Source organism: Heptranchias perlo, chromosome 15 (genome assembly GCF_035084215.1).
Source record: "Heptranchias perlo isolate sHepPer1 chromosome 15, sHepPer1.hap1, whole genome shotgun sequence".
In the NCBI taxonomy this organism is placed as follows: domain Eukaryota; kingdom Metazoa; phylum Chordata; class Chondrichthyes; order Hexanchiformes; family Hexanchidae; genus Heptranchias; species Heptranchias perlo.
In genome coordinates this window covers 45,106,345-45,126,338 of record NC_090339.1, presented here as the reverse complement: position 1 = coordinate 45,126,338, position 19,994 = coordinate 45,106,345, and the positions used below count along the sequence as shown (strand labels likewise).

Here is a 19,994-nt window from a genome sequence, read left to right as displayed (position 1 = left end):
ACACGGGAAGTTACCCAAGTACTAGTTAAATTTTTGAGAGATGTAGTGCTAATTGTGAGACCACCCCTTTAGTCTTGCTACTAATATTTATGAAATTGGCAGCATTATTACTGCCCACTTGAGTGCTGTGCAAAAGGATTGCACTGCTAAATGTGCAGCATAACGGGGGGATAAAATTATTCCATCAAAATTCAGATCCTTTAAAACAATCAAGCACATTTCTTACAGCCGTTAATGTAAATTGAAAGTAAGATTACCTGGAAGAGGCCCAGGTGGCGGCATTCCTGTGAACACAACAAGTTTCACCGGCTTAGAACAAACCAACGGTATAAAAACGTTAGCCGATTCTTAACATTCAGTTTCGTTGATGAAAAGAAAGTTCTTCAATTACCTGAAAGAGTGGTTCCTTCTGAACCATCGAGGCAGCAACGAAAGATATTTTTAAACTAATGATAGAACTGCTAAGTTACAGTAAATAGGCACCAATAATGTAGTTACACTGAAATACTGGATTATTGTTGCATCAATCAGTCCAACCACTGATCATTTTTGTTGAGTAGGGCTGAAAATGAAAGCCCTGTTTTTACTTAATCCCCCTGGCATGCACGTGGGTTCAGGTTGGATGCCCATTTTACACCCGCCTGATTTTGCACTGCATTGAATTTAATGTCACTGACTTGAAGAGATGAATGTACTGGGGATTCTACTGTGTCCAAGCAACGTGTTTCATTATTGGTCTGAGAAGAGTGTCACCCACTGAAACAAAGTGAATATTTCTCATTTTCCACATCAGTTACACTCATGGTTTAATTTTCTAAGTACCTTTGCCAGTTTGATGCCAGCACCAATTACTTTATGCTGTGCATGTACACCCATTCAGAATTGTGCTGAGAATGTCCTCGTCACTTCAGTTAGGTCCCTTATACCCAGTATAAATAGAGATTTCTATTAGCTTGTGATGGTTTTGAACCCAACTAAATAAAAAGGAAACTTTAAAAATACCTTCTACTATTTATCATTTGTCACTAGAATCCCATGAAGAATTTAATTAATCTATTTGTTTTTCTGTTTGAGGAAAACAAGGAATAAGACTGGTCTAATTATGCTGATTCTTCTGTTGGAAGATCAGAGGGTGGTTGCAGATGTCAGTCCAGCAGTCAGCAGGTTGACATTCTTGCCCTATTGGATGAAGGAAGCTGTGAGGAACAGGTTTAGAATCTCTCTTCTCCATTCCCCAAATGAAAACAAAAAGCTGGCTGTCATTTTAGTTGGAATTGAAGACTTAATTTATTGAACCTATTGATTATGCAATATCAGGATGAATCTGTTAAGCCAACATGATGGAAATGCTTCATTTGTGTTATTTAGAGGGAAGCAAATTCAAAACTCAACCTCCCCTGATGGCAGCAGCTCATGCCAGCAGTACTCTTCTTTCATGCACAAGAAACTATTCTTCAGGTTAATGATGGCAGATTATTCGGCATTAAGGCTTAACACCCAAACCTGATCCCTTTCTCATTTGATGTTCACACGCATGCACATTCCAGCAAGAGCTCCTAATCCAGGGATATTAAATTACTGAGCCCCTAACACTCAGCACAGACCAGGGATCAAATCTGGGACCTCCTGATCTGTGCAGCCCAGTAATATACAAGGTAGCGTATTTACCTACTGAGTCTCTTCATCTTAATCACTCTTACACTGTACTGAAGGAAGAGAGTTATATAGCTTGAATCCGAGTAAAGAAATCCAGCCCCAGGATGGACTTGCAGGTAAAGACCTCAAGCCCCCCACCATTTACAGTGTGTATTAAAAACCAAACTATAGGTGCATGATAAAGGAAAAATACATATATAGGAGAAACAAAAATTGATGTTTTTCTGGAAATTATAATACTCGAAGTACTTCAAAAAAAATCACGAGATTAAAGGGAAGTTTAACTTCAAATGTTTGAATGAATTCCTCTTAATCCTTTTGATCAGATCATGTTGTTCATAAATCAGAAAATTTGTTGATTTATCAACAGAAATGTGTTTTGCGTCATCACAGCAGCCCATAAACTAAAATAAATAATATGACAAACTAGAAGTAAAGTGCCAATTTATAGCAGATTAGGTTTGGCTGAGGGATTTTCTGGTTGCAGCACTTTCAAATCCAGGATTATCACAAACTACATCAATCAAATCGGTATCCACTCCCTTTCTTGGTATTCCCTTCTTGTTGAAATTTTCTTTTACTATTATTATAGCCAAAAAATACAACCATAATCAAAGTAAATACTATCATAATCAAAGGTTCTTACCTGGTGGGTGCATGGGCGGTGGACCAGTGTTGACAGGAGGGGGTGGATGTAAGAAATGAGGGGGTAGCCCAGGTATTGGAGGGGGAGGACCTGTCGGGGTTGGAAACGGCGATCTTTTGTTTCCATGGTCTCCAAGAACCTAATTACCCCCCACCAAAAAAAAAATCTTTTTATAAGTCAGTCAACAACATTTCTGCTTCAGAATTGCACTTTCTAAAGATGGGAAGTTAACATTTACAAACTGGAAAAAAACATCAAGCTGGTCCAAAATTTATATTCTATATTGCTCCCTCTTCAATTTGCAGACACCTCTACAATCTCTCTGGGCAATCTGTTTCACACATTCACCAATCTGTGTAAAGGTGCTAAATCTATATCGTTTCTTCACCTTCCCTATTCTGAACTTAATTAAATTGGTGCCCCTGGTTTGAGTTTGTGGTTATATTAAACAATTTATTGGGTTTTGGTTTATTTATACCCCTTAAATTCTTGGAACTTTCAATAATGTCTTTCTTGATGCTACTTTTTTCTGAGTGCTTCCTTGTAGCTCAGGTGTCTAATCCCCTGCATCAATTTGCACTCTGTACCCCCTCCAAAGCAAAGATGTCTCCACCGAACTGCAATGACCAGAACCACACACAGTTTTCCAGGTAGGGCCAAATCAGTGCTCTATATAAGCTGATTACCCCCTGGGATTTAGAGTTATACACACTAAGATCTTGCTAGTCTTCATTAGTTTTGTTACACACTGCTCGGATATGTTTCAGCAAGCTATCCACTAGTCCCCCAGAACCCGCTCTCATGTTGTGCCCTGTTACACCTGCATCCCCACTAGCTATTCCCCTTCCCCAGGCTCATCATCTTGCATCTGTCTGTATTAGATTGCATTTGCCATTTGTTCGCCCAATCCCTCAACCTACTCAGATCCCTCTGTATAGCAATATGGCCCAGTTCTGTATACTGACGATGGCACATTGAGACTCAAGTTATTCCAGGAAAATCTTACCCCAACAGAAGAACAACTACATAAACAAATGAAATAAGTTAGTAACAGCAAAAAATAATGACTTTTTTTTGAGAAAAAACCCTCTTAATTTGGTCCCTGCTTATTGTGACGGGACTGACTAACGATTCCATATGTATCAGCAGCTCTGTGGTATCTTGCCCAAGAGGCCATTTTTCAAGTGTCGGCAGACTGTTTTACCTTGTTTACCTCACTCTCACTCACAAAAGCGGGAATCTTTCCTCCCTGTAGTTCACTGGCACCGAGGCCAATTATAGCTCATTTACTTGCATTCAAACAGAAATCGTCGAACTCAACACAGACCTGGGACCAAACCTAGACATCTTGGTTTGTATGGGTAAGTACCACACCACATGGTGCACTTACCAACTGAGCCATCAAAGCAGCTGCGTTGTGGTAAAAAGGGGAGGGAATTCTATAGAAAAATACCTTTTGTTCAAAGTATTCCATTTTCTAAAAGAAAATCATAGTTTGAACATTTTTATTTGATGTTTTAGTAAAGTTTTGTCCCCCGACATGGAGTTTGGTTTCTCTCTTGCTTTGTCACTCCAGTGACATCACAGCTGCCTCAATGGCTGAACTGGTGAGTGCATTGCCCAATGTGCTACTGAGCCGTACAGACCAAAGTGGCCCAGGTCACAATATAGTTACAAATGAGAAATGCCATTTGGCCTAACTTAATTTATCCATCCAGAAAGATCACAATATCTCATTGCAACATTCAATTGTTTCTTAAATGATTCCAGGGTTTTTGCCTCTACTCGGCTATTCTGTGATCATTCTGTGTGAAGAATTTCCTGATATAAGTCTTTAATTTACCTTTTACTCGTTGGAAGCCGTGTTCCCTTAATCTATTCTTGTAATTTAAAGTAATAGTCCAGATTTACTTTTTCCAATCCCTTAACTGTCTTGTATACTTCTATAAGATCACCGTGTAGATGCCTTATTTCTAGGCTGTCTTTCCATGTAAGTCAGACCTTTGAGAGTAGAGATGAGCCTCATGGCACTTCAATGCCTCCCTTATGTCTTGGGAATCAGAATAGGATGCAGTATTTAAGCTATGGTCTGACCACAGCACTGTACAGTTTGATGACAATTTCCTCTGACCTATTTTCTATTGCTTTGGCTAAGTAGTTTAGCATTCTGTTGACTTTGTTGATTGCTGCTCTGTACTGGACATGTTTAGCACCAACTCTACCAAAACACCTAGGTCTCTTTCAACTTTTTCCTGAGCTATTTCAACACTAATTCATGAATGTATCACCTATTTTTCCTTCTAATGTGCACTATTTTGTACTGTCTGCATTGTGTTATCTGCCATTATTCTGTCCACATATATATTTTGTCCAACTCATTGTGATTTCTGAGCTGCCTCCTCAGATTCGACTGCCCCTTCCACTTTGGCATCATCTGCAAATCTGACCACTTCGTACCAAGTTTCTGAAACCAGAGCATTTATATAAATTAGAAACACTAATGATCCCAAGACTGAGCAGAGGCACCCCACTGAGTACTTTTCCACATCCTGCGATCACCCCACAAACAAGTACTCTCTGTTTTCTATCCTTTAACCAGTTTCTTCACCATTCCCAGATTTTACTCTGAATCCCCACAGCTTTGAGTCTAACTAAATGCCTTTCATGTGGAACTTTGTCAAATGTCTTTTGGAAATCTAGGTACACTATGTCATTGGGTTTTCTGCAGTCCACTTGGGATAGCACTTCCTTGAAGAGTCAAGGACTGTGCTGGGTTTGCTGATCTCAGCTAGGGTTCTGATAGGTGAATTACAATTGACCTCAGTGCCCCTAATTTAGAAAGGGGAAAGGTTTTCTCTGATTCATCATTATCCAGTAACTCATACATGTTGGAGTGGCTCCATATTAATCAAGAATCACAACTTGAAACTGTCTGGAGAATTGGGGAAGAGTCGCACACTAGAAAACCACACTATTGACTAGGAAATCTGATAAACGAGATGATCCACATAATTAAAAAGAAATGCAAACTGTCCAGACCAAAAGACTTTGCTGTGGGTTAGGGACAGTTTGGCTTTAAATAATCCTAACAGTTAGAAAGGGTCTCACAAAACCTGCAGAGGGCTTAAATAAAATAGACTGTACGATCTACAGGCAGAAAGAAATAAAGAAAGAAAATCAATAAATATGCATTATTCGGCACTTTTCTGGTCTTCAGGATGTCCCACAGAGCTTCACAGCTGATGAATTGATTTTGAAATTTATTCACTGCTGTTTTGTAGGCAAACATGCCAGCCATTTTGCACACAGGAAAGTCCCACAAACAGCAATGAGATAAATAACCAGTCAATCTGCTTTTGGTACTACCGATTGAGGGATAAATAATGGCTGGGACACCGGGAAAACTCTCCTGCTCGTCTTTGAATAATGCCATGAGATCTTTTAAATCTACCTAAACAAGCCAAAAGAGCCTCGGTTTAACTTCTCATCTGAAAGACGGCGCCTCCAAAAACACACTACTCCCTCAGTACATTATATGGTGCTCCATCCTCAAAGGAGTGAAATCTGGAGAACGGACCACCATTTATTGCTGACTCCAAACTAAGACAAATACCTATGGAGGAGGCAGCACTTTTTTAAAAAAAAACCTTTTCCCCCCCCCCATCACTGCCAAAACTTTGACTTCTTGCTGGGGCACTGTTCCATGGGCACCAACCGCCTCTTGTTTGATATATTTTTGTTAACCAAAGGTATCAAGGGATATGGGGCTAAGGCGGGTATATGGAGTTAGGTCACAGATCAGCCATGATCTCACTGAATGACGGAACAGGTATGAGGGGCTAAATGGCCTACTCTTGTTCCTATGTAACTATCTCACATTTCCATTCTTCACTATGGGACATCACCGCTTTCAACTCGGTGGTACAGGACATTGAAGCTGGAATGTGAGAATCTCTTACAGAGCCACAGCCGTATTCTGACAAGTCTACTCACTTAACCGTAAACATAACCCAATTTTATTTTTGTGGTTAACATCAGCAGAAAAAATTAATTTACCTGAATTGCACTCTCATCTCCTCCATGTTTCTCTCGCCGCCTTCCTTCTACCCTCCTGATGGAACCCGTGTATCCACCAATAACATCAATTGTGCCAGCAAGTTTCCTGGAGGGAAAACTTAATTTTACATTAAATCTGATAGTTCTAAAGAGGGAGATCAAATTTTACATTAAATCTGATAGTTCTGAAGAGTTGGGTCAAGAATTAGTCCCCATTTAAAAAATACATTACTTCATATTTCTAAAGATGCTGATTTAGCTCGGAGGTTTTCTGAAAATGTTATGTATACAGCAAAAATAGAGTCATGTCCACAAGCCACATCCAGGTACGTACAAATGGTTAACCTTCACAAGACTGCTATACCACATAAGCAAAAAGGGTGTGGGGGGGGGGGGGGGGGGGGAGAGGAAGAGAAAGAGGGACACCATTTTTTTAGATAATGCAGACAATACTAAGGGAAAGCAAATATTTGGTTTTCTACATTATTGAATTGTGCTTTGAGCATTCAGCATTAGCAATTATTTCATTGCACACACTGGATGATAAATGTACACAGATGCAAAGAACATTCAGTACTGACAGGGTTAAATTATGTTTTAAAGTACTTGGATGGCAACACTGCCAAGATGATCAAGATGTGGAGATGCCGGTGATCAAGAGCACTTACATGGAGATGACACTGGACGTGTTCAGTCACTACAAGACCGACTCAAAGTAACAGTTTAGATTAGTTACTGTAAAATACAGTGAACTAACTGCAGTAGCTTAAAAGTCCTCTCCAAATCCAGTACTTGAAAAGAACATATCAGGTGCAAAAATCATACCCTGAGCTCTGCTGGTCATAAAACAACCTGCATGAATATGCAGCCTATTAATTAATTTTAGAATTTTTAAAAAATCAAGTAGAGGTTGCTTTATGAATAAGCAAGTGATAAATTTCTGTGTTTCAACAAGTTATGTAAAATTATCAGCCAGAGATCAAATAAATATGTTTTGACAGTAAAGATGGAGACCCACCATTAGTGTCATATTTAAAAATCAAATCACTACACAGAAAATATGATTTGACTTTACAAATCCTTTTTTTCCCCCAGTTGAATATTTTTATTTAAACCCTACTGATAAAATCTTAGAGAGAACTGCCTGGGAGTGCATGCCAGTGCAAGAACACAAAATATAGACATAGAAACATAGAAAATAGGAGCAGGAGTAGGCCATTCGGCCCTTCGAGCCCGCTCCGCCATTCAATATGATCATGGCTGATCCTCTATCTCAATACCATATTCCCGCTCTCTCCCCATACCCATTGATGCCTTCTGTATCTAGAAATCTATCTATCTCCTTCTTAAATATATTCAGTGACTTGGCCTCTACAGCATTCGGTGGTAGAGAATTCCACAGGTTCACCATCCTCTGAGTGAAAAATTTTCTCCTCATCTCAGTCCTAAATGTCCTACCCCATATCCTAAGACTGTGACCCCTCGTTCTGGACCCCCCCCCCCAGCCAGGGGAAACATCCTCCCTCCATCCAGTCTGTCTAGTCCTGTTTTTCCCAAAACATTTATAAAGAGGGAGAAAATAGAATATGAGAGTAAGCTAGCAAGAAATATATAAACAGATTGTAAGAGCTTCTACAAGTATGTAAAAAGGAAGAGAGAAGCGAAAGTAAACGTGGGTCCCTTAGAGGCTGAGAGGGGATAAATTATAATGGGGAATAAGGAAATGACAGTGACGTTAAACAAATATTTTGTATCTGTCTTCACAGTAGAAAACACAAAAAACATACCAGAAATTGTGGGAAACCAAGGGTTTAATGAGAGTGAGGAACTTAAAGTAATTAATAGTAAAGAAAAAGTACTGGAGAAATTAATGGGACTAAAAGCAGACAAACCCCCTGGACCTGATGGCCTATATCCTAGGGTTCTAAAGAGGTGGCTGCAGAGGTAGTGGATACTTTGGTTGTGATCTTCCAAAATTCCCTAGATTCTAGAATGGTCCCAGCGGATTGGAAGGTAGCAAATGTAACCCTGCTATTCAAGAAAGGAGGGAAGAGAGAAAACAGGGAACTATAGGCCAGTTAGCCTGACATCAGTCGTCGGGAAAATGCTGGAATCCATTATTAAGGAAGTGGTAATAGGGCACTTAGAAAATCATAATATGATTAGGCAGAGTCAACATGGTTTTATGAAAGGGAAATCATGTTTGACAAATCTACTGGAGTTTTTTTTTGAGGATGTAACTAGCAGGGTAGATAAAGGGGAACCTTTAGTATATTTGGATTTTCAATTCGGAAAGGTGCCACACAAAAGGTGTTACACAAGATAAGGGCTCATGGGGTTGGGGGTAATATATTAGCATGGATAATGGATTGGTTAATGGACAGAAAACGGAGAGTAGGGATAAATGGGTCATTTTCAGATTGGCAGGGTGTAACTAGTGGGGTGTCACAAGGATCAGTGCTTGGGCCTCAGCTATTTACAATCTATATTAATGACTTAGATGAAGGGACCGGGTGTAATGTATCCAAGTTTGATGACGATACTAAGCTAGGTGGGAAAGTAAGCCGTGAGGAGGACACAAAGAGTCTGCAAAGGGTTATAGACAAATTAAAAAGGTGGCAGATGGAGTATAATGTGGGGAAATGTAAGGTCATTCACTGTGGTAGAAAGAATAGAAAAGTAGAATATTTTTTAAATGGTGAGAAACTATTTAATGTTGGTGTTCAGAGAGATTTGGGTGTCCTTGTACATGAAACACAGAAAGTTAACATGCAGGTACAGCAAGCAATTAGGAAGGGAAATGGCATGTTGGCCTTCATTGCAAGGGGGTTGGAGTATAAGAGTAAGGAAGTCTTGCTACAACTGAACAAGGCTTTGGTGAGACCACACCTGGAGTACTGTGCACAGTTTTGGACTCCTTATGGGAGGATATACTTGCCTTAGAAGCAGTGCAATGAAAATTTACTACATTGATTCCTGGGATGAGAGGATTGTCGTATAAGGAGAGATTGAGTAAAATGGGCCTATATTCTCTGGAGTTTAGAAGAATGAGAGGGGATCTCATTGAAATGTATAAAATTCTTAAGAGGTCATGTCAGGGTAGATGCTGAGAGGCTGTTTCCCCTGGCTGGAGAGTCTGGAACTAGGGGGCATAGGCTCAGGATAAGGGGTCAGCCATTTAGGACTAAGATGAGGAGGAATTTCTTCAGAGGGTGGTGAATCTTTGGAATTTTCTGCCCCAGAGGGCTGTGGATGCTCAGTCGTTGAGTGTATTCAAGGCTGAGATCGATAGATTTTTGGACTCTAAGGAAATCTAGGGATATGGGGAATTAGGCAGGAAAGCAGAGTTGAGGTCGAAGATCAGCCATGATCTTACTGAATGGCAGAGCAGGCTCGAGGGGCCATGTGGCCTACTCCTGCTCTTATTTCTTACATTCTTATATATTATCCCAGGTAATCTGCTTTTATAAATCAAGATACCTCACACTCATTCTTTCTAATGAGTTTCTCCAATCATGTCATCATTACTTTTTTAATTAAGAAAGTTTTTTTTTGGTGCTCATCAAGGTGAAGGGTGTTCGCACACCTGACATCAAGCACTCCCAGGTTCGCTATAGCATCATTAACTGCAGGGTAAAACTCCCTCTGCTCTGCACAAAATACTGCTTAAGCCCCAGCCTTTGAGCAAAACCACTGACATTTACGACACCAGTCATCCTTGTAGTTTGAGTGAGTCTGCCAATGCAGGGGTAAAGATTTTGATTGCTGCTCTTTGGCACATCACAGGAGTGGCTTATTGCAAAATTGTGTATTCCCAGCCCTCAATTTTCAATCCAAGAAGCATAACGTTGGAATTTTTTAACCTCTGGGTGCCAAATTAGGGGCTGTTTTATGTCATCTATCACAGATGAGCACTTGGAACTAGATTGAAACCAACCATGCTCAACAAAAATGGCTGCAAAAGCAACATAATCTAAGTATATAATCTTTTGTAACCATTTGAGATTTTAAAAAGGAATGAAGAAATTTAAACATCTTGATCCACAACAAATCACATTCCCCACTCCCCACCGCCCCCCCCCAACAATTTTCTCCCCTCCTGAATACACTGACCCATGCTGGAGTACACTTCCATAGGTGCCAGTCAACTTCCAGTACCTCGTCCCCTTCTTCATGAGTGAACCATTTGCTGCCTAATCTCAATCATGGGAGCATCACAGCCAAGCCCAATCCTGTTTTCACCCAACACACACACACTCACTCACTCCACCAGGACATCAGTGGATAGCAATGAAGCAGGGGCACTAGCTGATTTTCTCCTCTACATCGCATAGTTTTGAAGCCATGACCTGATAAACTGGAAGTCATAGCACCCATTACAGAAAATATTCAGGGTGTATATGTGGTAGAACAAATCATAGAATTATAGAATGGTTACAGCACAGAAAGAGGCCATTTGGCCCATGCCAGCTCTCTGCAAGAGCAATCCAGTTAATCCCATGCCCCTGCTCTTTTCCTGTAGCCCTGCAGATTTTTTCCCTTCAAGTATTTATCCAATTCCCTTTTGAAAGCCACAACTGAATCTGCTTCCACCACCCTTTCAGGCAGCGCATTCCAGATCATAACTACTCGTTGTGTAACAAAGTTTTTCCTCATGTCGCCTTTGGTTCTTTTGCCAATCACCTTAAATCTGTGCCCGCTGGTTCTCGATCCTTCCGCCAATGGGAACAGTTTCTCTTTATTTACTTTATCTACACCCTTCATGATTTTGAACACTCCTATCAAATCTCCTCTCAACCTTCTCTGCTTTAAGGAGGATAACAAAGGCTAAGGAACATTCTTAGGCATGTTATATCTATAGAAAAAGGTTGTTGCTGAAAGTGGGAAAGGAAGGAGCAATGATTAATTAGCTACTTTTTGCAAGTTGGCTCCTGGACTACTAATTATAGCGTCCCAATCTGCTACCTGGTTGAAATCAGCAAACTCAATGCAGACCATCGATTGAACCTGGAGTTTTCCTAGTCTGTACGGCTCAGTTATACAACGTCTTTACATCTGAGCCATCGGGGTTGCATCAAGTATTACATTTAAGATTTTCTTCATTCACAAAGTTTACAACTTGTAGCATCCTGTTGCATCTACAGGACCTGAAAAGGAATGCTGTGTATAGTGGGACTCCAGTTACAATATTCTGAATGTGTACTATAAAGAGAGCTTAAAAGGTATCTCAAAAGAACTAGTTCTGGACTGGTCTCTATCTATACCTACTGTGCCTTGTTTTATAGTTTATTTAATCTGCAGTTACCCAAAATAAAATATTCAGTGATCCTCAATAGCTATGCATCTTACCTATTAGGTGGCGGGCCTGCTTTCATCCTTCCCCCAGGTGGCGGAGATGTAAAATCAGCCATGAATTCCATTTTTGGCAAATTGTTTTCTAGATCCTTCTCTATGTTACATGCTCTCCCTTGCTGAACCTAGATAAATGAGATAGTTATAAATAATACTTAAAGACATAACGTATATGCATAGCTTGTACAAAATGCAGGGCACCTTGAATTTTATTTTAAAAATCACAGAAAAATAGGGTTAACATGGAACATTTTACAGATTACATAGCTCCTACCAGGACTTGAGAGTATAATTTAGGCTGACCCGATTGCAGTACTCAGGGGACGCTGCACTGTCAAAGGTGCCATTAAACTGAGGCCCCAGCTGCTTGTTTAGGTGGACATAAAAGATTCCACGGCGCTATTCGAAGAGCGAGGAGTGTCCTAGCCAACATGTACCCCTCAACCAACACCACCAAAAACATCAGTCATTTATCTCATTGCTTTTTGTGGGACCTTGCTATGCAAATTGGTTACCATGTTTGCCTACATAACAACTGCGACTACACCTCAAATGTAATTCAAGTGCCTTGGACATCCTGAGGATAAGTGCAAGTTCTTTCTTAAGTCACACATATCTGTAGAGCGCTAGAAGCCAGATAGAATCTGAGTCCTGTGGCGTGTGCTACATGCACATACCTGAACATTGATGGGATGGTATTACTGACATACATTATATCACACACAGTATCTATAATGAAAAATTTTGACAAGGGCACTGCTTGAAAGTTCTCGCATGTCCAAGGAAAATGATGTGATTAGCTAACTCAGCACAGACTAGAAATGAACCTGGACTCACTGACTGTTAATATAACAGAAGGGTCCAAGCACCTTCTGACTATTTTCTGAACTTTGTTTTATTTCATCAATAGTCCACTCAAGAACGAATGCAAAATTCCTAAAATTGTGATGCAAAGTGACATTACAAACCAATTATTATCGTATTCTGTACCAATATTTTGTTCTCTGAACCAGATGCAAGTATGGGATCGAGTCCTAACTGAAGTCTTCGTTGTTTCTCACAATAAGCTTTCCAGGTCTCTTCATTGAACCCATAGTTAAAATAGTCAGAAAGGTCAGCTCCTAAGAAAGAAAATAAATGGAAAAATACAAGCACACATTGCTTAAGAGTCAATTAGTCCAACACAAAATTTTCCCTCCCACCTCCCAAATGAAATATTGATTCTCGATACCCACCCCGTACCCACTCAAATGAACTATAGAAGACTACAGCACAGGAGGCCGCCATTCAGCCCATCTCATCTGCACTGGCTCTTTGCTAAAGCAATCCAAAACTGAACCCACTGCCCTAATCTCTCTCCATAGCTCTGTATCTTCTCTGCTTCAAATATTTATCCATTTTCCCTTAAAAGATACAATTGTCTCTGACTCAACTACTCCTTGTGGCAAAACATTCCATGCTTCAACAGCTCCCTTCATAAAGAATTGTTTTCCTGACCCTTCACACTGTACAATAATGAGAGCAATTACATACTAATGAATAGTTAAACAAGCATCACCTGGGTCTCAAGCATCTACGAAGAAATATATAATTAAATTTGCACATGTAATAAAGACTCTGTCTGAAATATTTTCCCAATCTACAACTTAGCCTATTTCATAAAATACATGCATCGAAATCTATTTGTATGTTAATACTTGAGACATACATACATACATACATACAATAGCAACACAGCATTGCCAACACCCAAAATTCTCAAAGGGATTCCCAAGCAGCATCTAAGTTGGAGTCCGAAGGTCCCTGACTTCTTTGACTCCGTTTTGGTGCTACGCTAAGACTCCCGTTTGGAAACAACATTGGAATTAGGAAGTTGCTGGCAATTCCACAGGAATTACTGAATAGGTCACAACTGCACACTAGACAGTCACAAAATTCAATGTTTAACGATTCTCAAATCAAAAAATCTTGCACTGAAAATCCAAGGGGCAAAGCACTCTCCTTCTCAAGTCTAATCTTTTGAGATTTTATTGTGCACAAATAAGCTGCGCATTTGCCTATGCAACAGTGACTACACTTCAAAAGTAATTAATTGACTGTAAAGTGCAAGTTCTTTCTTTCCTCATTTGTAACATGCATCAAATAGAACTGTGCTAAGCACCAGAAAATAAAGACAAAAACTATAGTCTGAAAACATTCTTTTTATTCAAAACTTACCTGGTTTTCTCCAGGGTTTGTCTTCAAACAAGTCCAAGTCTGCCTCAATCACTGGAATTCCATTGATGTTCCCAGGGGCATCCAGGTCAATGCCTCTGGATTGCAGCTTTGCTATAGCGAGAACAGAGAAGACACTTTATAACCAGTACAATTTACCATTGTTCAAATTCGCCACACCATAAACAGCCAGCTACCTATTACAGTCGCTTCATGCAGCCAACTCAATTTGCATATTCACCAAGCATAACCATATTAAAAGCACCATATTTGAACATAATAGGAATCTGATCAGAACTATGACAGTATCACTCCCATTCGAAAAATCCTACAGTGGAAAGAGGAAAAACATCTATTTTCAAGCAACAGTCCAAATAATTTTATGGAGTGTTTTATCTGACTGAAGTTATAAAATTTGTTTGTCTGGGTATGGATCAGGTGAAAATTGGAGAATCCCGCTTTTAAGAACATCTCTGTTAAAAATCCCTTTTTGATGTCCATTCTCTACATTTCTTTGCTGTATTTTATTAGAAACGGTGCAGAAATTTTCAAACTACCGTATTAAAGAAAAACATTGCACTAAGTTGATACTCAGATTTGGAATAATGCAGTCGATAAAAATCTAATGACTTCCGCTATAATACTTCTGATCAATCTTTATAAATATGTTAAATCTTAAAGCAAAAGCTTTTGTTAGGCTGCTTGTTTTATAGTGCATTTATAGACTTGTATAAATCTATACAGCTCTAAGGATACAGGTTAGCCTCGAATATCTAATTCGTGTGACTATTATATCATGTGCAAGCCTGGACAATGTTGCCGAGCTATTCAACTGTGAGGAGCATCTATTTCTCTCACTCTCTTACAGTGGTCATTGGGTCGCAATCAGAAGTCAAAACCCAAGGTGATTTTTCTTCTTCCTAATCTGGGGGTCACTAAAGCTAACTGCAGTGGACCCACTGTTAACTCAGTCAAGATTAACTAATTTAGCACAGATTAGTGATCTGGAGGGAAAATGGATTAGGAAAATGGATTTACATTTGTATCTAGCGTTTTACATGTGGTATCTAATTTAGCTCATTCTGAATCATCCTACATAAACTGATTCAATTAACGTTGATTAAACTCCTGTTCTATTACCAGCAGGACTTCAGTACAACATTGGTTGAAGTGCCACCTGAGATATTAAGGACTGAACAGGACACAGAAGCACTACTAATAACTACTTTATTTAACTACTTCTACATTCAAGGATAATATGATCACATGAACATCAGTAACAGCACAATAAATTGGTTTCAAAATTACAGCATCATAACCTTAGTTGTGTTCAACTTAATACAGCATTATTTACTTCAGTTTTGCACATTGTAACAGTTTGGTGAAGATGGCCCTTTCCAGCTTATATGATAACACAACAGGTAACAAGTGTTCTTGCTTAAGCCTATACTTTGAATGAGGTTTAGTGTAAAGTAATATCACCTTTCCAACCAGGTAGCAGTTTAAGTGCTGAATAGAAATAACTCAGTCTGTCTCTGCAGTGCGCTGGTTCCATCTTTGGTCACTATCTTTGGCGAGTCATCAGTATTCTTTTTCCTGGCTTGTCAATCGTCTTCTTTCCTTTGGTTCTAGCTAACACCTTGCATGTACTTGAACTTTTACACTATATTTCTTACAGTCTGAGCATTTGTGCTACTGAGTTACTGTTGGCTTCCTCTGCTCCCCAATTTTACATTGATATGAATATCCTTCACACTTCTCTACTTCTTTAAACAACCTATAATCTTCCTCAAACGATCTCTACACTTCTGCTCCTGCTCGTCTTCTCTTCAAACGATCTAGAATTCAAGAACCAACTCCTTTAAGCACTTGATTTCTTTAAAGCAGGTTTAAAGTATTACATCAGGTAATCTAACTATCAATCTTCCTCAAGGTTAAAATCCAAAACTAAAACTTATATAGACAAAACTGCATTTACAAGTTATTAAGTTGATGTTATTAAAATTGTCCCAAGGAGATTGATAAATTGTTATTGCTGATACTAATTTTCTCTCTGCAAGTACTCCATAGTTAACTAAAAATTATCACGGCATATATTATTATTGATTGAACTATCCAAGTTACAACACTGTTTAACCAAAAGAAAATTCTCTTTGTCCGATTGGTAACACCTCATCTCTGTGCAGGGCTCATTACTGAATGCGTACCAACATTATGTAAGGAAACTAATCCCAAACAGGGAAAATAGGCAGACTGGTAGTAGATGCAATATTATGCAGAGAAATGTGAGGAAATACATTCTGTAAAGAAAAACAAGGATTGGGAGTACACGTTCAATGAAAAGACACTAACGGTGTAGGTGAAGAGTCACCTAGGGCGAATCAAATGCATAATTCCTTAAAAGTGAGAATGTAGATAGATACCACCACAAAAAGGCCATCATTTTGGATTTTATAAATAAAGACACAGAGTACAAGAGCAAAAAGGTAATGATATATTTACACAAGGTAACGGTTAGGCCAGTTAGAGTACTGTGTGTAGTTTTGGGAACCCCATTTTAGAAAGGATATTAAAGCCATAGGGAGCATACAGCATAGATTCACCAGGACAATACCAGAGATGAAAAAACCATAGTTATGAGGAAAGACTGGAGATACTGGCAAAGAAGGTTAAGAGATTTATTAGAGCTTTTTAGAATTATGAAAGGTTTTAATAGAGCGAGCAGGGAAAAACTATTTCCTCTGGTGAGGGGTCATCAATTTAAAATTGTCACAAAGAAAGTGAGGAGAGAGATTAGGAGAAATATCCTTACACAGTGTTATTAAGAGCTTGGAAAGCTTTGCCACAGTGAGTGATTCAGACAGAGACAGAGACATTTTATCTTTTAAGGGAAAAGTAAGTGGATACATATCTGAAGCCGAGGAAAAAACGGAGCGAAGAGACGAGAGCAGAGAGTGGGATTAGTTTCAGATTCCTCTAGCAAATAGTCAGCACAGGCATGATGGGTCCACTTGCGTCCTTCTGGTGTGGAAACTTCTATGGTCCAATGGACTTCCCTATGCCAGTAAGACTGGTCATGAGTTATCTAAAGGTTTATCGATGAAAATATATGTATTCTCCATCAAACTGAAGAGCCCTATTTAATCTAGTAATTTATCATCAAGTACCATTGGTGGATGAACCCCCTCACTGACCTGTAGAAGAGCCATAGGGACGTCCACTCTTCAGATTCAAACTCATCGGTGTGCCCCTGTATAAATTCAAAGTCACCAAATTAAAGCAATTTCCAAAACATTAAATTTTTTTAAATGAGTGCACACAGTATACCAATATTTACACTGGCAAGTTCCAAGTAATTACCCCAGTTTGCTATTTGTCCCTCATCCCACCTCAATGAACAGTAAAATATATTTATGAATGAAAAAAGTTTTGGCACATGCAATCATTTTAAAACAACTTTCCTTATTTCAAAAACAGGATAGTTAAGTATTGTGCTGCTTTATCTTAGTACCGTCAACAAAGAGAACTGTTCTGGCAAAAGGTTTTACATTGAAATGTTAACCTGTCCTTTCTCTTTGAAGATGCTGTCTGACCTATATATTTCCAGCATTTTCCATTTTTATAATAGGATTATTACATATGAATGAGATCAAGATACAGCCAAAAAAAATTCACAAACAACTAAGGATCCAATAAAATGAACAATCCTTTGAATTTAACAAACCCTCCAACCCAATACTCTAAATCACAAATATTCCTCATTTCACAAGTCCATACATGTAACAGACAGGGCCAGCTGCAAATGTGCTGTTTTATAAAGTGTGCGCAGAGAAAAAAAAATTCCATATCCCTGCAGAATTAGTCCCTATAAATATTTGATTAACATAACTCTATTGCAAGAGTGCAGAAGCAGATTCTGTAGACGGTTGTATTTGGAAAGTTGCAACTCACCAATATTAAAAAAAAGCATGAGGAGCTGTGAAGAAAGACGTGGTTAGCACAGTGGGTTTGACATTGATCGTTCACCTTTGGAGCTTTAGTGCAATTTTAACCAAGAATGACAAGACCGAAAGCATGCTCTGTGTATGGTAGCAAGGGTCCTCTGTGAAGGGTTTAGACAATCTCATCCCGGTTACAAATAGTCAATAATTGACAATTTCATTTATAAAGAATAAAGGATAGCTGGTGTGGAAAACAGTGCAGTGGAAAACATTCTCCTCTGGCTGCGACCGAGGCATATTCTTGAGAGAGGGAAAGGATAAGCTCATACTGCCAGCACTAAAATAATTTAAAAAGTGATCCAGAATAAGCTGGTACACCTCCAGGGAGAAAAACGCAGGTAACATATTGAATAGATTATCTTGAAATATAAAAACTATGTCCAACTATGGCTACATCACAAAGTGGTTGAAAAGGGCCTGTGAGGCGTAACACTGCAACACTTTCCTCTGCAATTTAGAATTGGAAATTCTTCCAGGCTACATATTACTTAACAAGAGACTGAAAATTTTTCAGTCAAAAATAACTGCAAAGACAATCAACAAAATTGCTTTCTGGCAATGTATATCTTTTGCATGAAGACAAGAGGATGGTGAAAGTCTGGCCACTTATACAATGGCACACCTGCAAATAGTATGTAGATAGAACAGCCATTTTCAACATAGGAGTTACTATTCTAAAAATAAGATACTAGCCTGAATTAGCAGAGATAAATCAAGAGGTTATATTGTTGCTGTGTAAGTACTATTTGCAGTTCTGATCACTTAACCATAGGAATGATATAATGCTAGGAGTTACAAAGGCATGTAACAAAGATGATTCTGGGTTATTTGGAATCTAAGTCGCGAGCAAACTTAAGAAAACTAGTTTAGTTTCTTTGGAAAACTGGCAAATTTGAGATGACCTAATTGCAGTTTTCAGGACCATGAAAGTAAATGACCAAAGTTGATCCCAGCAAACTGTTCACTGTGCTGAAGACTTGAAAAACACAAAAGTTTAAAAGTTAAAATCAGCAACAAGAAAGGAAGTTGGATGGAACTTTTTTCTTTTTATGTGAAGAGTAACAGACTTGAGGAATAGGTTACCAGGAAATCCCACTGAAGCAGGCATCATAAATTCTGGTTGCAATTAGATGTGTTTCTGGAGAGGAGAGATTTGAGGAATGTGATAAGAGGGCTGGTAAGAAGGGCCTACTGGCCTTTTCCTGTTCCTAAAAGGTTTGTTAGAAGCTAACAACCTCAGTAAAATAAAGCACCTTAATGAGTACACAGCTGTAGAAACACACCAGCTCACTTACATATATTGTGGTGCCCCCGTTTTAATGTTGCCAATGGTGACCTTCACATCATCGTCATCGCTGTCACTGTCACTGTCACTATCATCATCACTGTTTTGTGGCGCCTAAAATACAAAGTCAATCCTTTTCAATCAATCAACACAATAACAATCTTTTATTTAAGCATCCTGTATGATACTAGGTCAGAATAACAATGTGTCTTCTTTCGGGAGCTCTTATGACACACTAGGCCAATACACAAGAGGCAGGTGTGGCCAAAATTGGCACAAATGAATTCAAAGTTTGTTGTTGCTAGGTGGTTGAATGATCTTCTCTCAAAATACTAAACGAACAGCTGAAGTATAGGTAGTTTCTTGAACATATGTAGGTTGGGAATATGGTCATAGTGTGTTAGCACACTAGCATTCTGGGAACTGGATTAAATCCAGCCCAGACTGAGGAGATAAAGCCCTCTCTCTGTGGAGTGCATGAAAAAAGCCAGTCTAGTTTCAAACCAGTTCCTAACTGGCTCAAGTCCACAATTCAGCTGCCTGTAATTTGGCAGACTCTCAGAGGGGTCATGAGGATGATCACAGTAGGAAGTGGAAACACTATGCAGTGACTGCCAAGTGTGCTCGTCTGAGGTGGGTTTTAAGGCATATTGTTGAGGAACAATAGAAGGAACTTTATTTTAAAATTTTCAGAAGCAGGTAACTTTCCATTTCCGAGTGGCATCACTTCAGCTTGCTGAGCACGACATTTATCCATAAATTTAAAGTCCTTATTTTAAGGACT

General features: G+C 39.1%; 1 protein-coding gene across 1 annotated transcript in view; it reads right to left on the bottom strand.

Moving 5' to 3' along the window:
- Positions 1–19,994, bottom strand: part of LOC137333048 (pre-mRNA 3'-end-processing factor FIP1-like) — a 50,161-nt gene that overhangs the window by 16,425 nt on the left and 13,742 nt on the right. Inside the window, exons 5-12 of the mRNA XM_067997143.1 lie at positions 19,221–19,324; positions 17,119–17,174; positions 13,928–14,038; positions 12,701–12,831; positions 11,708–11,835; positions 6,359–6,476; positions 2,303–2,441; positions 258–284 (exon numbers count right to left, since the gene is read on the bottom strand). Coding sequence (XP_067853244.1) covers positions 258–284; positions 2,303–2,441; positions 6,359–6,476; positions 11,708–11,835; positions 12,701–12,831; positions 13,928–14,038; positions 17,119–17,174; positions 19,221–19,324 — 814 coding nt within the window. The remainder of the gene's footprint in view (positions 1–257; positions 285–2,302; positions 2,442–6,358; positions 6,477–11,707; positions 11,836–12,700; positions 12,832–13,927; positions 14,039–17,118; positions 17,175–19,220; positions 19,325–19,994) is intronic.